We start from the raw sequence: 17,025 nt of genomic DNA on the forward strand, positions 1-17,025 counted from the left end.
CCCCCCCCGCCCCGACTTGCCCTTAACAAGCCATAATTCCTCTACTTGAGTGTCTGAAACCCAGAATTTCATGGGTAAGTGGTATTTGGGAGAGGAGTATGGGTCCCTTTGGAGAGAGAGGGTGTTCCTCTATAAGAATTTGTTTTTGAGGGATTCTTGGGTGGCTCTGTCGGTTAAGTGCCTGCCTTCGGCTCAGGTCATGATCCCAGGGTCCTGGAATCGAGCCCCCCCCCCATTGGGGGGCTTCTCCCTCTCCCTCTGCCTGCTGCCCCCCTGCTTGTGCACATATGCTATCTCTGGCAAATAAATAAAAATAAAATCTTAAAAGAATTCATTTTTGAGGGGCATTACTTCAAAGCAAAAATGGTTTTTTTTCTGTTTTTAAAAATGATAAATTTTTAAATTTTAGAAATGACACGTTTTGTGCAGGAGAGCCAAGCCATAGAGATACACAACCTCTTATAGCGTTTTGCTGGATGACCTCCTGTCTTTGAGCCTCAACACACACAGTTATGTCAAGGGCTCCTAGGGTACCTGTTTCTTCCCACTTAACAGTGTCTGGTGGAGGGTTTTCACGGAAACTACTTGAACACGTAAGCACTGTCCTTTCCAACGCCTGCACATGAAGGTGTCCACACGCCGTCTTCTCCAGGTGAAGATTTAGGTGGCTTTCAGATTTTGCTAAACAATCTTCTATTGAACATCTGTGTACGTTTTTGCCTGCCTGACCAGTTGACCTCTCAGCATGTGTTTCCAGAAGCAGAATGATTGGATCTAAGGCAGAGCCGTTGAAAAGCTGCCGCACACACACGGCCGCCCGCAGGGTCTGAGAGACAGCTGAGAGGGCCATGAGCTAGGCCTCCAGCAGCCTCAGCTGGTATACTTCGCCCATCTCGTGGCCCTAGGAAGGGAGTCTGTGCTGTTTCACAAGCATTTGTCCGACTCAGCTGTTCGTGATGCTTTCCCAGGACATGAATCATTCCACTGTTTCAGCATACCAAGAGGAAGTTGAAACACTCTCTGTTTCATGAATAAAGACACCCAGTGAATCGAGCAGCTCTTTTCCAAAAGCAACAAGCAGAGATTTTAACCCGGGCACGGTCTGCTGTTCAGACCTCGCCTGGGGCTGAGCACCGTGGATCAGGTTCCGTTTTTAAGCCCTGCCTCTTGGGGAGGTTAGGGAGGCGCTGGGGACCGTCCAGCGCATGACCACAGAATGACGACAGTAGGGAAGGCAGCCTTGCAGGAGGCGTGCGCGTGGGGCCAGGGGTTATTTAGCCCGGGGCCCCAGGCCTGGGGCTGGAGGGGAGATAACTGGGCTCTAGCAGATGGAGGAAAATTGTGTAAATGACCCTTCATCTGGCAGGAGGAAGGAGTGGGTTGGATGCCCAGAGGGTGATTAGTCACTCACAAAGGGCTTCTTGGATTCAGAATTAAGCTGTTTCCCATCCTAGAGAGTTTATATGGGTGTAAATCCTTCTGGTTCCTTCGGAACAGCGTTCTGCTTAGAAACTTAACTTGGTAGATCTTCAATTTGGGCTTGCTGTTCTGTTCCGTGCTCGGTGATGCCGTCCAGGGTGTGTAGAGTATATAGGTTGTGTGAGCTCGTTACGAAAGGAAGGGACTGTCTATGAACAGAAAGAGGGCTTTAGTGGCCAGACCTGCTGCGGAAGAAGCCTGCTCAGTGATTTACCAGCCCCCGATGTCAAGGAGGCTGTTGTGGCCCCCGAGCCCACTCTGTGTCGTGACGTAGGAGGTAAGCTGAGGCCTGCGATGAGGGGTGTGCCTGACACCACCTGTTGCCATCGTAGAAGCACCTGGTACAGCAGCAGGCACATAGCCGGCACTTGCCAAATGCTGGCTTTCCTCACCCTTCCCATCTAACCCTGCTGTTGCGGCAGGGGCTGGTGAGTGACAGGAGCAGCAGGCTCTGAGATATCCCTGGGAAGAGGGGTCAGCGCGCACTAGTCGTTGGGAGCACATGAGCAGAGGGGGGCTTCACATTTGGACAGTCCTGCCGACTCTTGTGTTCCCACGTCGTGGCTTTCAAACCAGAGCATCAGTCCCACAGTCTGAGAGGAAGCCGTGACGTGCTTGGTTTCTGCTACAAGCAGATTCCTTCTCGACACAAGCTTCTTTTAAGGAGTAGTGCACCCGTGTTGGGAGCGTGGTGAGATGGTGGGCAAGCCACTTTCCTTTATCCAGCCGCTGCTCACCTGGTGGGACACAGTGATGAGTACCAGGGAATCCAGACAGTTCCCGTGCCCCAGAGGCCCCATGCAGGGGTGTGGGCCCAGGGGATGCGGGAGGGTCAGCAGGGTGGGGGGACGGAGGAGGGAGACCCCCATCTCAGCTCTGGGTGGGGCCCGAGAGAGGGCTGTGAGTTAGCCCCTGCCCCTGAAGCAGGCCATGCTGCGATGCTCAAGGCTGCTTGAGTGTAGACTGAGTGGTGTGTGACCCCGGCTGGGCTGATGGTGGATGTGGACGAGGAAGCAGAGGAGGCCAGTCAGGAACCGAACTCAGAAGCTCTCTGCTCAGTGCTCTCTTTTGCCGTGGACTTGACAAAGGAACATGGCTAATGCTGGTCAGCACATTCTAGTCCAAGTTACAGAATTTTATAGTCATGGCTCTGATCTCCGTGGCTTCTTCCTTCTTCTCCTCAGCCACCTGACAGTGGGCCGCCACCGCTCCCGACATCCTCTCTCCCGGAAGGTTACTACGAGGAAGCCGTGCCACTGAGCCCAGGGAAAGCTCCAGAATACATCACGTCAAGTGAGTGTTGGGGTGCCTGGCCCCCGCCAGCCTCTGGAAGTGTGGGACTGTGGGAAGCATGGCCTGCTCCTGGGGTGTGGAAGGGGGTCTGGGCGGTACCAAACACCGGGGGCATGTGGAGCTTGGGCAGTATTGATCCCAAAGGGTAAACTGAGACAGGGCTTTGAAAGCCTACAGTGCATTTGGAAACTCAGATGGTCGTCTTTCTCTGATTCACGCCGGTGAGACCTTGTTGCTCTGGGTCTGGGTCTCAGTGAAATGTGTCCTCTTTGGTCACAAGGCAGAGACTTGCATGGCGTGTGTTTGTGGTGCCCCTTGTGGCCCCACGCCTGCTTTCCTTGTGCTGAGGAGGCTGAAGGAGCCTGGGTACAAAATCACCTGTCCGTCTCTTCTTGCTTTCATATAGGTTCTTCTAGAACCTTCCTGCTGAGCTGGAGTTGTCCTGGCCCAGCTCTGGTCTTCCCTCACAAGCACCTCTGTGGTTTGGTTTGGGGTCACTGGCTTCATTCCCCCACTCAATGCTCTGTCAGGCTAGGAGCTGTGTCCGAATGCAGTGGAGGTATGGTGTCCTCATCCCCGTGGATGAGGGAACCTTGTTTTTCTCATAAAAGAGAAAACAGAAAGTCGGGGATTTCTCGTTTTATTTTTAATTTTTTTTAAAGATTTTATTTATTTATTTGACAGAGATCACAAGTAGGCAGAGAGGCAAGCAAAGAGAGAGGGGGAAGCAGGCTCCCCACTGAACAGAGAGCCCAATGTGGGGCTCTATCCCAGGACCCTGAGATCATGATCTGAGCCAAAGGCAGAGGCTTTAACCCACTGAGCCACACAGGCGCCCCAAGATTTGCTCGTTTTAGTCACGAGGCTTTGGGCACATTAACTCGTGGTTATCTATCCTGTCTTCTGATGGAAGTGCACACCAGTTCCTGGGGCCGTCCTCCTGTTGCCTGATGTCTCTGCCTCCGTCTTCCCCGGTGGCTGACAGACAGAGACACTGCAGCCCGCTGTCCTAGAGCGTCCCTGGAGAGCCTCCCTGCACGTGATTTCTGCATGCGAGCCGGACAGGAGCCCCTCAAGGACAGGAGCCAGTCTGCTCAGCCTCTGTAGTGGTCATGTTCAGAGAGGGAAAGGGACAGGTTCTGGAGGGGGTTAAAACATGCTGGGTTTCAAGGCCTCTAAGTCAAGTTGTTCTAGTTTCTCTGTTATTTAAAAAACATCCACGGAAAATGCACTCAGGTCATTTCTACGTGGCCACCATTTCAGAAGTCAGGAGATGAATCAGAAAACCCAGAACTTGAAGCGGCTCTCCGTGTAATGCAGAACCTCACTGGCTTCCTTTCCTTCTCAGCAGCGCATCCGGGAAAACAAGCTTTTCCACGAGGGTATTTGCCAGCGCCGGGACTATGGGGCTCTAGCCTGCTCCCACCGTCTGTCCCCCTCCCACCAATACACTTGCAAGGCTGGAAACAGAGTATTTCCTTTGGCTTGGAGGGCCTGAGGCCATTTTCCATCTGAGAAGCCTCACCTCAGTGCTGTGTTCTGTCCCCTTCTTCAGAGAGGCCATCCCGTAGCAGCCGACGGGTAGGCAGCTTTTGTGGAATGAGGTCCAGAAGAAGGGGTAACAGAAGGACGCAGGCTCGGGGCGGCGCGGCCGCAGGGACAGAGTACCGAGGCTCCCTCAGTCAGGTATCGAGGGGTGAGCAGTGGACGTCGAGGGCCTCACCTTCCTGCCGAGGAGCAGTGCAGGGAGCTGCCTTCCTGCTTGGGACTCAGTGGCAGCTCTGTTGAACCCTGTGTCCGGTGTAGTTCTAGCAGAGGAATAAAGGGTCTATGATAGGAAGACCTGATACAGCCATTGACACTGGTGGAAAAGTCAGTGGAGAAGGCCTGGCAATGGGGAGGCAACGCGGAGCTTGGCCAGGCCTCGGATGACCAGGGAGGGGACCTGCAGGGGCTGTGGGCCCAGCAGAGCGCTGACCAGCGACGGTGGGTGTGAGCTGCCCCGTTTCCCTCCCAGTTTCCGGGCTGCTCTCAGACCTCGCTGGCAGCCAGCCCTAACCCAGAACCACCCAAGGAAGGGAACTGGGGAAGGTAACTCCAGCCGTGCTGTGCTGCCTTGGTATAAAGCCACCACCGTTTCTCCTGTGCCCATTTGGTGACCGAGCTTGCTTCTCTTAAGAACACTGAATTTCCAGCTAAGACCAAGAGCAGAATGACAGCGCAGGTGAACATGATTCTACTGTTGTCGGCCTCATGGAAAACTCCCTAACTGCCCCAGGGGACACAAAGTCCCTTTATCGACTTTGGGGTGACACCCACTCTCTCCCCTTGGAGAGCCTGTGGCTTCAGTGTGGAGGTCCCTGGCCAGCTGCCAGGGATGGTGGGGAATGGGGTGGGGAGGGGAACTTGTTTCTACACATGTCATATCGGCGTCAGGACAAAAAGACTGCTGCGTCACCAGCCTGGCCCTCATTTCTACAACCAGTCAATGGTCATACCGCATACCAACAGCTTCCTTCAGGCTCTCGTTGCCCTTGGCAAGCCACTTGGTCGATCACCCGGTGAGGTAACTCGTCTTTCCTTCCTGGAAGGTCTGCAGTCAAATGCTCTACCCCTGAGCTATACCCCCATCCTTCCTGGAAGGTCTGGCTACATTGGATAGCTCTCACTCACGGGGCGCAGGAGTACTGAGAGCCCCCCCAGGGACCTCCTCCCCCCACCGGTGTGGCCGTGACTGGTCTGCCGCTAATGCCCTCTTTGCCTGTTGACCCCACTTCCAGGCTAACAGAGCAATGACTGTGTCCTTTGGAGGGAACATTCTGCCCTTAGAAACTAAGACTTGGGGGCTTGAGGCAGAAATGTTGTCCATGGGGTCTCTGGGGTAACAATGAGGGGAGCCACTGCCATTTTCAGCCCTGGGTTCCCAGATCTGTGAGCCCCGGATCTGGGGGAAAGAGCCCCAGTGGGGCAGAGCAGGATCTACTCGAAGGTATCCTGAAAGATAGCATCCCCAGTCTCCCAGGGGTGGCCAGTCAAGCTGGTCCTGGAACTGAATATTCAGAAGGCATTACACTGGTCTGCTGGGTTAGCTGCTTCGGTGATGGGGACACGTGAGACCTGTGACTGTCCCGAGCACAGACCCATGGTGTGGACTTCCATTTGCTGTAACGTGAGTTCCCTGGTCGGAAGCTGTGCTGCGGGGTGCCAGGCTGGTGAATAGGGCATTCTGCAAGACTGTGGCTGGTGCTTTGGGCAGGAGCTTTGCGGCAGGGAAGGCAAATTTTCTTCAGTGATCTTTTCCAATGAGCGTCCCTGCTGTCCCACCCCCATGATGGTGGTGGTCCAGTCCTGGTGGCTGGCTGACACCCCAGGGAACAGTGTCGTGTGCAGGCAGGCCACTGAGAAGGGTCAGGAGTCAGACTAATCCTGCCAAGAGGAGGTCCATCCATGCCCTGGCGACTTGTTTGGGAGTCCCTTTGGACAGGAAGTCTGGGGAGAGAGGCCGCCCAACATCCGTGTAACAGACCGTGCTATGTACCTGACTGAAAATCTGAGGCTTTGCTAAGCACTCGCCTGCTGTGTAAATCTTCACTTTCTGAGCCCATCTAGGAGGTCTGTTCCCAGTCCCTCCTGCAGTCCTGGCTCACTGCAAGGTCCCCCCAGTCTTGACCACCCAACCAAACCATTAGCCTGGGCTGAGGAGTCCATGTTGGGAGAAGGAGCCCATGCAGCAGACACATGCCCTTGAACTACAAGCCTGCACCTGTTCTTTATGGCCTCTGAGCCCAATGGATACAGACTGCTTGGCTCTGCGGTGGGAGAGGTGACCCAGAAACCTTGCTGGGCAACTGAGGCACCTATAACCAAGCCTTTAGAAGCTGCTGGGTGTCAGCAAAAAGCAGTTTCTCAAGGGTAAAATAATTGTTTGCAGAGGTTTATGTAGCTGCACTCTGAAATCCTGAAAGTCTGTGCTGAGCTTCACCCGAGGAGCCTGCTGCCATCGGGCTTCTGTCACCATCGAGAACAGGGTGCGATCAGAGACCCAGAGCCACTGTGACGTGGAACAGATATGTCCTAGGGGCTGGCCCTCACATGATTGTGGCAGCTACTGGAGGTGTGGCAGCTGCCGCCATCCTGTCTCCCCACAGCGCTCCCCAGTGCTGACCCCACCTGGCCGTAGCGGCCGGGAGTCCTGGGAAGCTGGTTCCAGCCGGGCTGGTCGGTGGCACCCTCACTGCACACCTTGTTGGGGTTTGGGGCTCAGACCTGCCTTTCATGTTATTTTCAGTTTTCTGGTTCCCCTTTCTCCTTGTCCTATCCCTCCTCGAGGTCAACTGGTTGAAATACCCATTGTGATTTCTTGCGGAAGGGTCTATGTCTAAAATACACATTCTAATGTTTTTGTTTTGTATTAAAGATTTTATTTATTTATTTGACAGAGAGAGATCACAAGTAGGCAGAGAGGCAGGCAGAGAGAGAGAGGGAGAAGCAGGCTCCCTGCTGAGCAAAGAGCCTGATGCGGGGCTCGATCCCGGGACCCTGAGATCATGACCTGAGCTGAGGGCAGAGGATTAACCCATTGAGCCACCCGGGTGCCCCTACATATTCTAATGTTTTAGAGTTGAAAGTCATCATTCTTTGGAATGTTCTTCAGTTCCTCCAGAACCACCCATGGAAACAGTGTCTGGTGTGAAAAACATTTCCTAACCAGCAAATCCCATAAACACACAGGTCCCCACAGATCTCTGGCTGGCACTTGAATCTGCCCCCTTGTTCTGTAAGAAATACAGACGTCTATATGGGCTGCTAGGTGCCAGGGGCTCTGTCAGCAGTCTTCTTCCTCCTTGGGAGAGACGTCCCAGGACCCCCAGTGGTTGACGGAGGGTGCGCATAGTACCTGACCCTATATGTGCCGCATTTCTCCCTATCCACACACCATGCGACCAAGTGTGATGAATAAATGAGGCACAGTAGGAGATGGACGCTAGAACAAGTGTAACAACACACTGTCCTAAAAGTGGTGGTCACGCTATCTCTGATCTTACTGTCTTGCGCTCACCCTTCTTCCTGCGATGACATGAGATGGTAAACTGCCCTCAGGAGGAGATGCGGGGCTCGGTGACATGGGCACGTGCTGCAGTGTAAGGCCACTGCCAACGTCCTCGTGTTACGTGAGGAGGAGGATCGCCTGTTTCTGGACACCCAGTCTGGACTAGAGCACATCACCCTGAAAGCCTCCCTCGGGCCCCTTCCTCGTCACAGCCCCCTCCCCACAGATGCAACCACTGACTTGGCACTGTGACCAGCACCTAAATGCTACCAGGAAATGAAAAGATCCACTCTGTTCTTTAAATGTTTGATATTTTTCAGTGCTTTTGCTCACTGTGTTCCTTCTAGACTTTTTTGTCCTGTTTGCATTGACTCATGAAAGATCTAGGTCAAGTGTAATCTGCAGTGGTCCCTGCCCTGTGTGTGCTGCGGCCTACACCATGCTCCCCAGTACGTGTCGGTCCCTCCAGCCAGGCCAGGACAGCCTCCCCGTCTGTGCCCTTGGCGTCACATCCCTCAGCCACCAGAGAGTGCTGAGTGCTGGAGATGAGGTTCCTGCCATCAGGGAACTGATCATTTCATCGGACTTTAATTTGAACTGAATTTAAGTAGCCCGCTGTGGCTAGTATGTGAAACGGTGATGGTGATGTGCATGTGTGCGGGTGGGGAGATGTGGACTTGAGGAGAAGGCCCGACCGTGGTTGGCTGGCTGTATGTCAGATGCTTCTCTCTCATGCACTGGCCATGGCAGTCCAGGCTGGACCCTTCGTGGGCCTGGAGTCAGCCCCCCACAAGGTCATCCAGGCCCATCCTGGGCAGCCCTCTGCAGGGACTTCCTGGCACCCAGCCTGCCCCCCACCTCTTCTTGGCTCACAGACAACCACCTTCTCCCCGTGTCCTCACATGATGGACAGAGAGCAATATCTCTCTCTCCCTCTTCCCATAAAGACATGGGTCCTGTTGAGTTAGGACCCCATTCATGTAACCCGCTTAACCATCATTATCTCCTAGAAGTCCTGTCTCTGAATATAGTCTCAGTGGGGTGAATTGGAGGGGGGGAACACAAGTGGAGGCACCAGCTTTGGTGATTCGAGGTGGGCGTCATGGAGGCAGTGTCCATAATTGAACCCTGAAAGGCAAGAGCACTTATCCAGGTAAAGGCAAGAGGTTGAACGGATGAGCCAGAAGCCTGTGGGAGAGGACAGCAGGTGCAGAGCCCCAGCAACGAGAGAGAGAGAGAGAGAGAACTGCATTCGGGAAATGGGAATAATCTGATAGGAAGTGTTCCTACCTTGTAGACTGAGAAGGAGAGGTGTTAAAGTCTCTCCAGAAGTCCCAAGGCGAGGGAGGCCGCGGGCTGGATCTGGATGGTTAGTGAGGGCCTGCACGTGGCGATGTGTGCAGGAAGGACCTTGCAGACCTACAGGACCTTGACCTAGAGGTGTGGCATGGGAGCTCTGTACCCTGCAGGGGACAGCCTGTTGGCCAGGGTCCCCTCGCCTGGCGGCGGCATGGCCAGAATCGGATGATGCAGGGTCTGCCAATAGCCCAGCCCTCACTGAACCATCTAGGACTGGTTGTCCCAGAGAAAGAATTCTAAGATGCTTCAGGTTAAAACTTGGCATTACGTTGGGGCGCCTGGGTGGCTCAGTGGGTTAAAGCCTTGGCCTTCGGCTCGGGTCATGATCTCAGGGTCCTGGGATCGAGCCCCGCATCGTCTGCTCAGCGGGGAGCCTGCTTCCCCCTCTCTCTCTGCCTGACTCTGCCTACTTGTGATCTCTTTCTGTCAAATAAATAGATAAAATCTTTAAAAAACAAACAAACAAACAAACTTGGCGTTACTTTGCACCACCTAGCGTGGTTATTTTTTCCCCATTTTCTGCTAGTTACCATTCCCTGGCACGCCGATCACAGAGGCCCCTTCCTCGTTTACAGGCGCCACAAATGTGCTCCTGGCCCCACAGGCCGGCTTCCAGGTCAGCTCTCCATGGGTAGGCCCTTTACCTTTCCTTCTGTCCTTTCTTCTGACAGATTATGACTCGGATGCCATGAGTAGCTCTTACGAGTCTTATGACGAGGAGGAGGAGGACGGAAAGGGCAAGAAGACGCGGCACCAGTGGCCATCCGAGGAGGCCTCCATGGACCTGGTGAAGGATGCCAAGATCTGTGCATTCCTGCTGAGGAAGAAGCGCTTTGGCCAGTGGAGCAAGCTGCTGTGTGTGGTCAAGGACGCCAGGCTGCTGGTGAGGCCTCTCGGGCTCCCAGGCTCGTGCGGTTGGCGCGCTTGGCCAACAGCCTTCCGGGATGGGAGCGGCGCTCAGGTGGGGCTCAGGCGGGGCGGGCATCAGCTGGCGGGGGGCTGGAGGACTGTGGCCTGGGCACAGCCTGAGTGCCCCATGGTCCGAGCCCTTGGGGCTTTCTGAGCCTTCGATGCCCTGGGTCTCAGTCCCTGCAGCCACCAGCGCGCAGAGTCCTTCCCGTCCTGGGCCAGCGTGTGCCGCAAGACAGGCACAAGCTTTAACTCACCAGAAGTCACAGGATGGATTTTCTCATTTGTAGTGAGTCAGTGAATTCCTCAAAGCCAGGTCATCGAGTGGGACGGGCAGGCCAGCTGCGGCCGGAAGGAGAGTGTCCAGGAAAGGAAATTCTTTTGGAAAGCTAAAGGCAGAGTCTTTTCTGGTTGAATCCAAGGGGCTGAATGGGAAGATGGACTAAGTAGCAGAGACTCAGGCTGTGGGGATGCTTGGGCCTTCTGCTGTGCCGTCCTTCTCACAAGGGACCCCATTAGGAAGCTGGAGCCCTTGGGCACGTGGGACTCTCCTTCCTCCCGCCTCCTCCAGTCCCGCCAGCTTTAGGAACAGTTGATTATTGGGATGAAGAATTTCAGAGAGCATTTCTGCATGATGTTTTTCCTTCAAGCTAACTTTGGGGGTCGGGGCGGGAATCACAGAATTCTATTGTTCAGACAGAACCAAGGGAGTTTATGATTCTATGTATCTCTCTTCAGTGGAGTGGCTAACCTTATTCTGTATAGTTCCATCTGTGAATTATGGGAATGTTCTTTTACTAGAGTCTGAGGATGTTGTATATTTTTAAATTAGTGTTTTTCAAAAAAGTTTTTTTAAACAGTGAGGATACGTATTTTTTCCACATGTGTGGCCTGACTTTCTCCCAAATTTAGAGTATGCCAAAAATGATGCCATGGGGGAATTTTAAAGTAAAGAATGAGAAAGAAAAAAAAGAGGATGAAAAGGATTCATGTGGTCCTTACTCAGTCCTACATAATGGAGGCAATATGTGGGCATGTCACGGAAATGCCATAAAACCTGCAGGGGGCTCTCAGGTGCCAGAGGAGCTCTGGCCCTGAGCAGGAACCCTGTGCCTGTGTGGTGGGGGTCAGCGGTGGGGGTCAGCATCCTCCCCCACAGCCCTCCTCCTCCACACCCTCCCCTCCCTCTAATTCCTCATTCCTTCCATCTGCTGCCGAATTTCTGGCATTTCTGCTTTCAAAACCAGGATGAAAACACCTACCATTCAGAGTAGTGGTAAACATTTCAGGAGAAATTAATGGAAAACCATGTGAAAACACTGCCTTTGATAAAATGCAGAATCAAAGTTAATTATTTTTATTATGAAGCTCTTTTTATTTCAAAAATCCCCAATGATCCAACTGCCCCAATGACCCCTGTTGACACTGAAAAAAAAAAAAAAAATTAACAGTGATCAAAACAAATGCTTGGGAGCCTGGGTGGCTCAGTCGTTAACTGTCTGCCTTGGGCTCAGGTCATGATCCCAGGGTCGTGGGATCCAGCTCTGCATCAGGATCTCTGCTCAGCAGGAAGCCTGCTTCTCCCTCTCCCACTCCCCCCTGCTTGTGTTCCTGCTCTCGCTGTCTCTCTCTGTTAAATAATTAAATAAAATCTTTAAAAAAGGAAAAACACATAAATGCTTTCCAAGTCTGAATAGCACAGAAACCTATAAACAGAAATCCCAAAGCCAGGCTCTTCCCTCTATGTTCCCAGCCTGTCTTCCCGTGGGCACTGCTCTCCACAGCTTTTTGGGTACACGTCTGGCATCTGTGCTCTTCCAGGCCCAGGCAACACTGTGGTGGACACGGGGAGGGGCAGAACCCCCATCAGGACAGTTTGCCCAGGTCCTGCTCCCTCCTCTGAGCTCTGCGCCAGGACAACCTTGCCGCTTCTTCCTGCCCCTCTCTCCCGCAGGCCTGGCTCTCAGGGTACACACTGCCCTCTCTGTTTTAGAGTCCGCTCCCTGGGGGGTTGGCGGCAAGGATGTCCAGCCCACACTTTAACGCAGGGCTGGTGACAGACCCAATTTGAGGCATTGCCTGTCTAACTCCATCCACTGTGCTATTAGTTTCTTTTTTGCTGTTTTGTTTTTTTCTTGCACTTACTGAGAATACAAAAACCTGCCAAATGGTGAATGTTCATAGCCATCTGGGGTTAGTTGGTTTTGGTGTATTTTTTGTTCTTCTGTTTCCAACAGGGCCACTATCACTGAGATTTTTGTAAAAAGGGGCTCTGTTCCATATGTATGGCACTCAGAAGTGAGGATTTTAGAACCTTAATATATGAGAGGACTCTGGAAGTCACTTCTGAAAACAGGTGTCTCTTCCTTCGCTCCCTCTCCGGTAGATGGCGCCCCATGGAGGGAGCCCCTGGGAGCTTTTGCCATCTGGGGCTGGGGTCAGTCGCTTTTCACGCATCTGACTTTGGCAAACCATGTAACCGAGTAAGCCTCAGTTTCCTCATCTGCAGAATGGACAACAGTGGCCATCGAGTGAAAGTGTGAAGCCTCGCCAGCAGGTGTTATTATAACTAATCATTTAGTGTGACCCCATAAAGTCACGATGCTCCCGGCAATAGTTCATTTTCCGGATGAGGAAACAGGCTTAGCAAGCTGGAAAGACTTACCAGGAGCTGGATTACATTAGGGGCAGAGCTGGGACCCAGACGTCTACATTCTCAGATGTTCGTTTCCGTGAAGACATGTGCTTTTGGTCCCAAGTCATAGGATTAGGCCCAAAGAGGGAGGGGAAGCCTCTGGACAGGATGCAACCCCAGGTCTCACAGAGGCAGGTGAAGCACCAACGATGGGAACTCAATCTGAGCGTTTGCCATGGCACTGAGCTCTAGAAGGGATGCCTTGCTGCATAAATGGAGCGGTGTGAGTTCTAGATCCCGTACTCGACTGGAAAGCCAGCCTTTGCAGACATGGGGTCTGGGAACTGTTGCCCTGGATATTCTTGTGGAAGTCCTTCATCCGTCTCTCCAAAAGGGCATAGAGAGGAGACCGGCAGATACCAAATGACACAGGTTGTAGAAGAAGGCATCCAGATGACTGTCTGTCCACATGAGGGCTGTGCTTTTTGGCACATCTAGTATGTCACATTTGTGTGACTTAGTGAGGAGGCTCCGCTGGTCTGTGATCCCCGGAGGAGGAAGGAGTTTCCGGTTCCCGCTGAGTCACGTCATCGATGCTCAGTAAACTTGGCTGAACTAAAGGGTAGAAGTATTTTCATGTACGTGGGGGGTGACATGTGGTGTGGAGCGCGCCCCATGTGGGTGACGCATGTGCATCTGCAGACCCATCTTCTGGGGTCTTCAGGAGACCTCGGGGGCCTCGCAGGCACCGGCCTTCCCATCCTGCTGGAGCTGTATCCGTGTTTCTCCTCGAACTCTCTTCAGAATAACTCTGCTTTCTCTTGTTAAATGCAGTGCTACAAAAGCTCCAAGGACCAGCAGCCCCAGATGGAATTGCCCCTCCAAGGCTGCAACATCACTTACACCCCGAAGGACAGCAAGAAGAAGAAGCACGAGCTGAAAATCACCCAGCAAGGCACGGACCCGTTGGTACTTGCGGTCCAGAGCAAGGAGCAGGCCGAGCAATGGCTGAAGGTGAGGCGCTCACCCGGCCTCTGAGCCCTTTACGTGGCCAGGCCTCTCCCCCAGACCTGTGTCTGGTTCAGTTTGTCTGTTTCTCAAGTGTAGGCAAGACTAGATGAACCCGAGCAGTTCTGTGTTTGGTAGCAGAGTGTCCTGATCTCTTTGCTGCTGATCTCCCCAGCTGTGGTCCTTGGAAGGCAGTCTGCCTCAAGATTGTAGGCTGCTTTATGACTTCCTCTGTTCCTTTGATTGCCTTTGATTTTTTTTTCTTTCTTTCTTCTTATGTGTCTGGAGGTGTGTTCTTTTCTATTTATTCTTCTTGGAGTTCCCTGGAATTCTAAATCTGTGGACTATCATCTTTCTAAGGTTTAGAAAACACATTTTCAGCCGTTTCTCTTAAAAATATAACTTAGTCTCATCCCTTCAACTATGTTTAAATACATGTTAGAAGTTTTCACTATATTCTATTTATCTTTGCTTTGTATCTTAGTATCCTTTTTTTTTTCTTTTCTCCTTAATCTGGTTAATGTGTTCTTGTTACTTCCCCGCTCACTCTTTCACTTTCTGGCTGTGCCAAATCTGCTGTTAAAATTGTCCCTCTCCACTGGGTTCTGAATGTCAGTTAGAGACTTCTAATAGTTCTAGTGGTTTCTTTTTTGACCTGGGAATGCCAGTTTCTACAGTGTTAAATTTCCTGTAGACATGTTTGTCCCTTATCTCCACGGCAGGCAGGTGACAGGCCTGGTTGTTGGACAGTGGTTGGGGTGGTGCGGAAACCTGGCCGTGTCATCTTGTCAGTGTGCTTGTTCCTGTCATTTTGTCCTTCCCGCATGCTGGGTTCTCTGATGATCACACTGCGCCTTCTACATGGGGAAAAATTAATTCAGTAGTTTTTATATAACAGCTTTATTGAAGTATCATTCATACCGTACAGTTATGATTTTAAAGTACGATTCGGTGTCTATGAGTCTCTTCATCATAACCTACTTTTCATAGCCTCTTCATCTCCCCGAAGAGAAATACCATGTACTCACCATGTGAGCAGCCCTGGCCCCCATGCCCAGCTTCACCCCAGCCCCAGGCAACCGCTCCTTCATTTTCTGTTCCTGTAGAGTAGCCTGTGTTCAACACTTCATATAAATACGCTGTGTCCTTCAGGGACGGGCGGCTTTGATTTGGCATCATGTTTCCCAGGTTCATCCATGTTGCTAACTGTATCAGTACTTCCTTTGTGTCACTTTCAGACCACATCTAAGAAACCATCGCTTATTCCAAGGTCCTATGGACGTACACCGGTGTTTTCTTCTGATCATTTCGTGATGTCAGGCCTTAAATTTCATCTGTGGTCTACTTTGATCTCATCATTGCATGTAGCATGAGATAGAGGTCCAATTCCGATCTTTTTCTTGCACGGATCCGGTTGTCCCTGCAGAAATAATTGGATCCTTGGCCCTACGCTTTCCTCTGTGGGACAGCATTTTCCTTTGCCTCTGCCGTGCGCTCGGAGGGTATTAGCTCTCCAAAATCTGTTTATAATTTCTGCGCTTGAGATTTTTTTTAGAGCAGAGAAGTCAAAGTCAGCCCGCAGTGGTTGCTTCAAGGGCAGGTTGATCTTCATTGCACTGTTACTCCGGGTCTGTTCCTTGGGAGTCCCCAGCTGAACTGTGGGCGTTTTTGCCAGACACCTCACCTTTGGCATGCTGCAGACTCCAGCCTCTGCCTCCCGACCCCCAAGACCCACAGAGGCACTGCCTGGTCTCCCAGCTGCCTTGTTTCCGGAGGCCAAGGCCATCCCATGGCCGGCCTACCTCTCCACGTTTCCATCTTCCACATTGTGACCCAGTCATTCCCCCACAGCAATAATAGCTCCTCCTTGCTCTAGGGAGAAGCCGTGTCTGTTTTCTCTGTCCTTCCTGATGGAAGGTGAGTCCAGACCGTCTAGACCCTCACTGCTGGCCGGTACCTGCTTTGGGAAAATGGGGTGGGAAAATGCTTTGGAAAATGAGACCTTCTCTCTCATGGTGGCTCTCCGATGTGCCGGCGTCCGTTCTACCTCCAGCCTCATTGCCCTCCACCCCCCATGAGAGTGTTCCACCATCACCCCAGACACGCAGGCGGCTTTTCTCGTGGCTGCCCCAGGAGATCCTAAACAGAGTGTCTGTCTTCCTCCTGGAGTCCTGTGACTCGGTGTGCTTGGCCTCCCCCACACACAATTTGAGTGTGTTGCACACCACCCCGTCTGTCAGTAATATCTTCGAAGCCCCCTTCACGTTTACAAAATGCATTTCCACTGTCATCATGTCCTAGCACACAGAACGACCGCTTGAGGGAGGTGTTCTCAGGGACAGCTTCACTGTTCAGGTGAGAGGCCAAGTGCCGGGGAGGCGGGTGACACAGTGGCCAACCGGTGCGGGAACCAGGAGTCCACCTCGGATTTTCCCCCTTCACATCCCTCATTCCTGTACTGGGCTGCCCACCACTTGGCCATTTTCCCTTCATTCCTACTTCCTGGGTCCCAGCACCATCCCTTGAGGAAGGAGGGGGAAAAGATGAAGGAAACAAGGAGCCTTCATTGTGATTCTATTTTCTTGGCCTGGTCCCACGCAGGGTGAGTGGTGTCCATCCTTCTGCAAGCTCCACTTTCCCTATTCCCTAGTGGAGAAGCAAAAAGGGCCACCCTGAACCCTGGGCTTTCTTCCTTGCCCGGTCCCTTCTTTGTGACTCACTCCACGCGGAGCCTTGGGAAGCATAGCCAGCTTCTGTGTCCCTGGGACGTGGCCCTGAGCTAACCACGCAGCTCGCAAGTAGGCGCTTAAAGAGAAAATGTGTCCAAGACGTGGGGCACTGATGGAGCAGAACAGTCTTACCTCCTCTTTGGCCAGATATAAGATGCACATCAGAACCGTTCAGCTAATTCCACAGTGATGACTCTGTCGACAGAAGCTTGATTGCAAGGAATTTTTTTAACATCTGCTGGTATTTCTTTAAAGGGAAGTAAAAACTACACGGTAAGTTACCTTCTTCTAAAGAGTTTGAATTGATTAATTTCTTAGTTCAATGTTTATGCTTTGCTCCCATTATGTGTGTCAGTGTGAGAAGCCAAGAAGTCCCGAAGAGAAATGGACAGAGACAAAACTAGCTTCTGTCAGAGAATTTTCTTGCTTTAAGACCAGCAGAGACTGGAGAGGACCCAGGGTCGTGTTTTCTCAGTACTGTTATTAGATGGGCTGTTTTATTGATATCGCCTAGAAACTCAAGAAGCCTAGACTCCCACTGACTCAGACTCATGAAGGTTCTA

The 17,025-nt window shown here is 52.3% G+C and overlaps 1 protein-coding gene across 6 annotated transcripts in view; it reads left to right on the plus strand.

The window, feature by feature from the left end:
• The window catches only part of AFAP1 (actin filament associated protein 1), a 135,056-nt gene that overhangs the window by 68,571 nt on the left and 49,460 nt on the right, over positions 1 to 17,025 (plus strand). For all 6 annotated transcript variants that reach the window (XM_047718780.1, XM_047718777.1, XM_047718775.1 and 3 more), the window contains 3 exons: positions 2,664 to 2,772; positions 9,853 to 10,064; positions 13,560 to 13,739. In XM_047718780.1, coding sequence (XP_047574736.1) covers positions 2,664 to 2,772; positions 9,853 to 10,064; positions 13,560 to 13,739 — 501 coding nt within the window. The remainder of the gene's footprint in view (positions 1 to 2,663; positions 2,773 to 9,852; positions 10,065 to 13,559; positions 13,740 to 17,025) is intronic.

This window comes from Lutra lutra, chromosome 2, assembly GCF_902655055.1.
Source record: "Lutra lutra chromosome 2, mLutLut1.2, whole genome shotgun sequence".
NCBI lineage: Eukaryota > Metazoa > Chordata > Mammalia > Carnivora > Mustelidae > Lutra > Lutra lutra.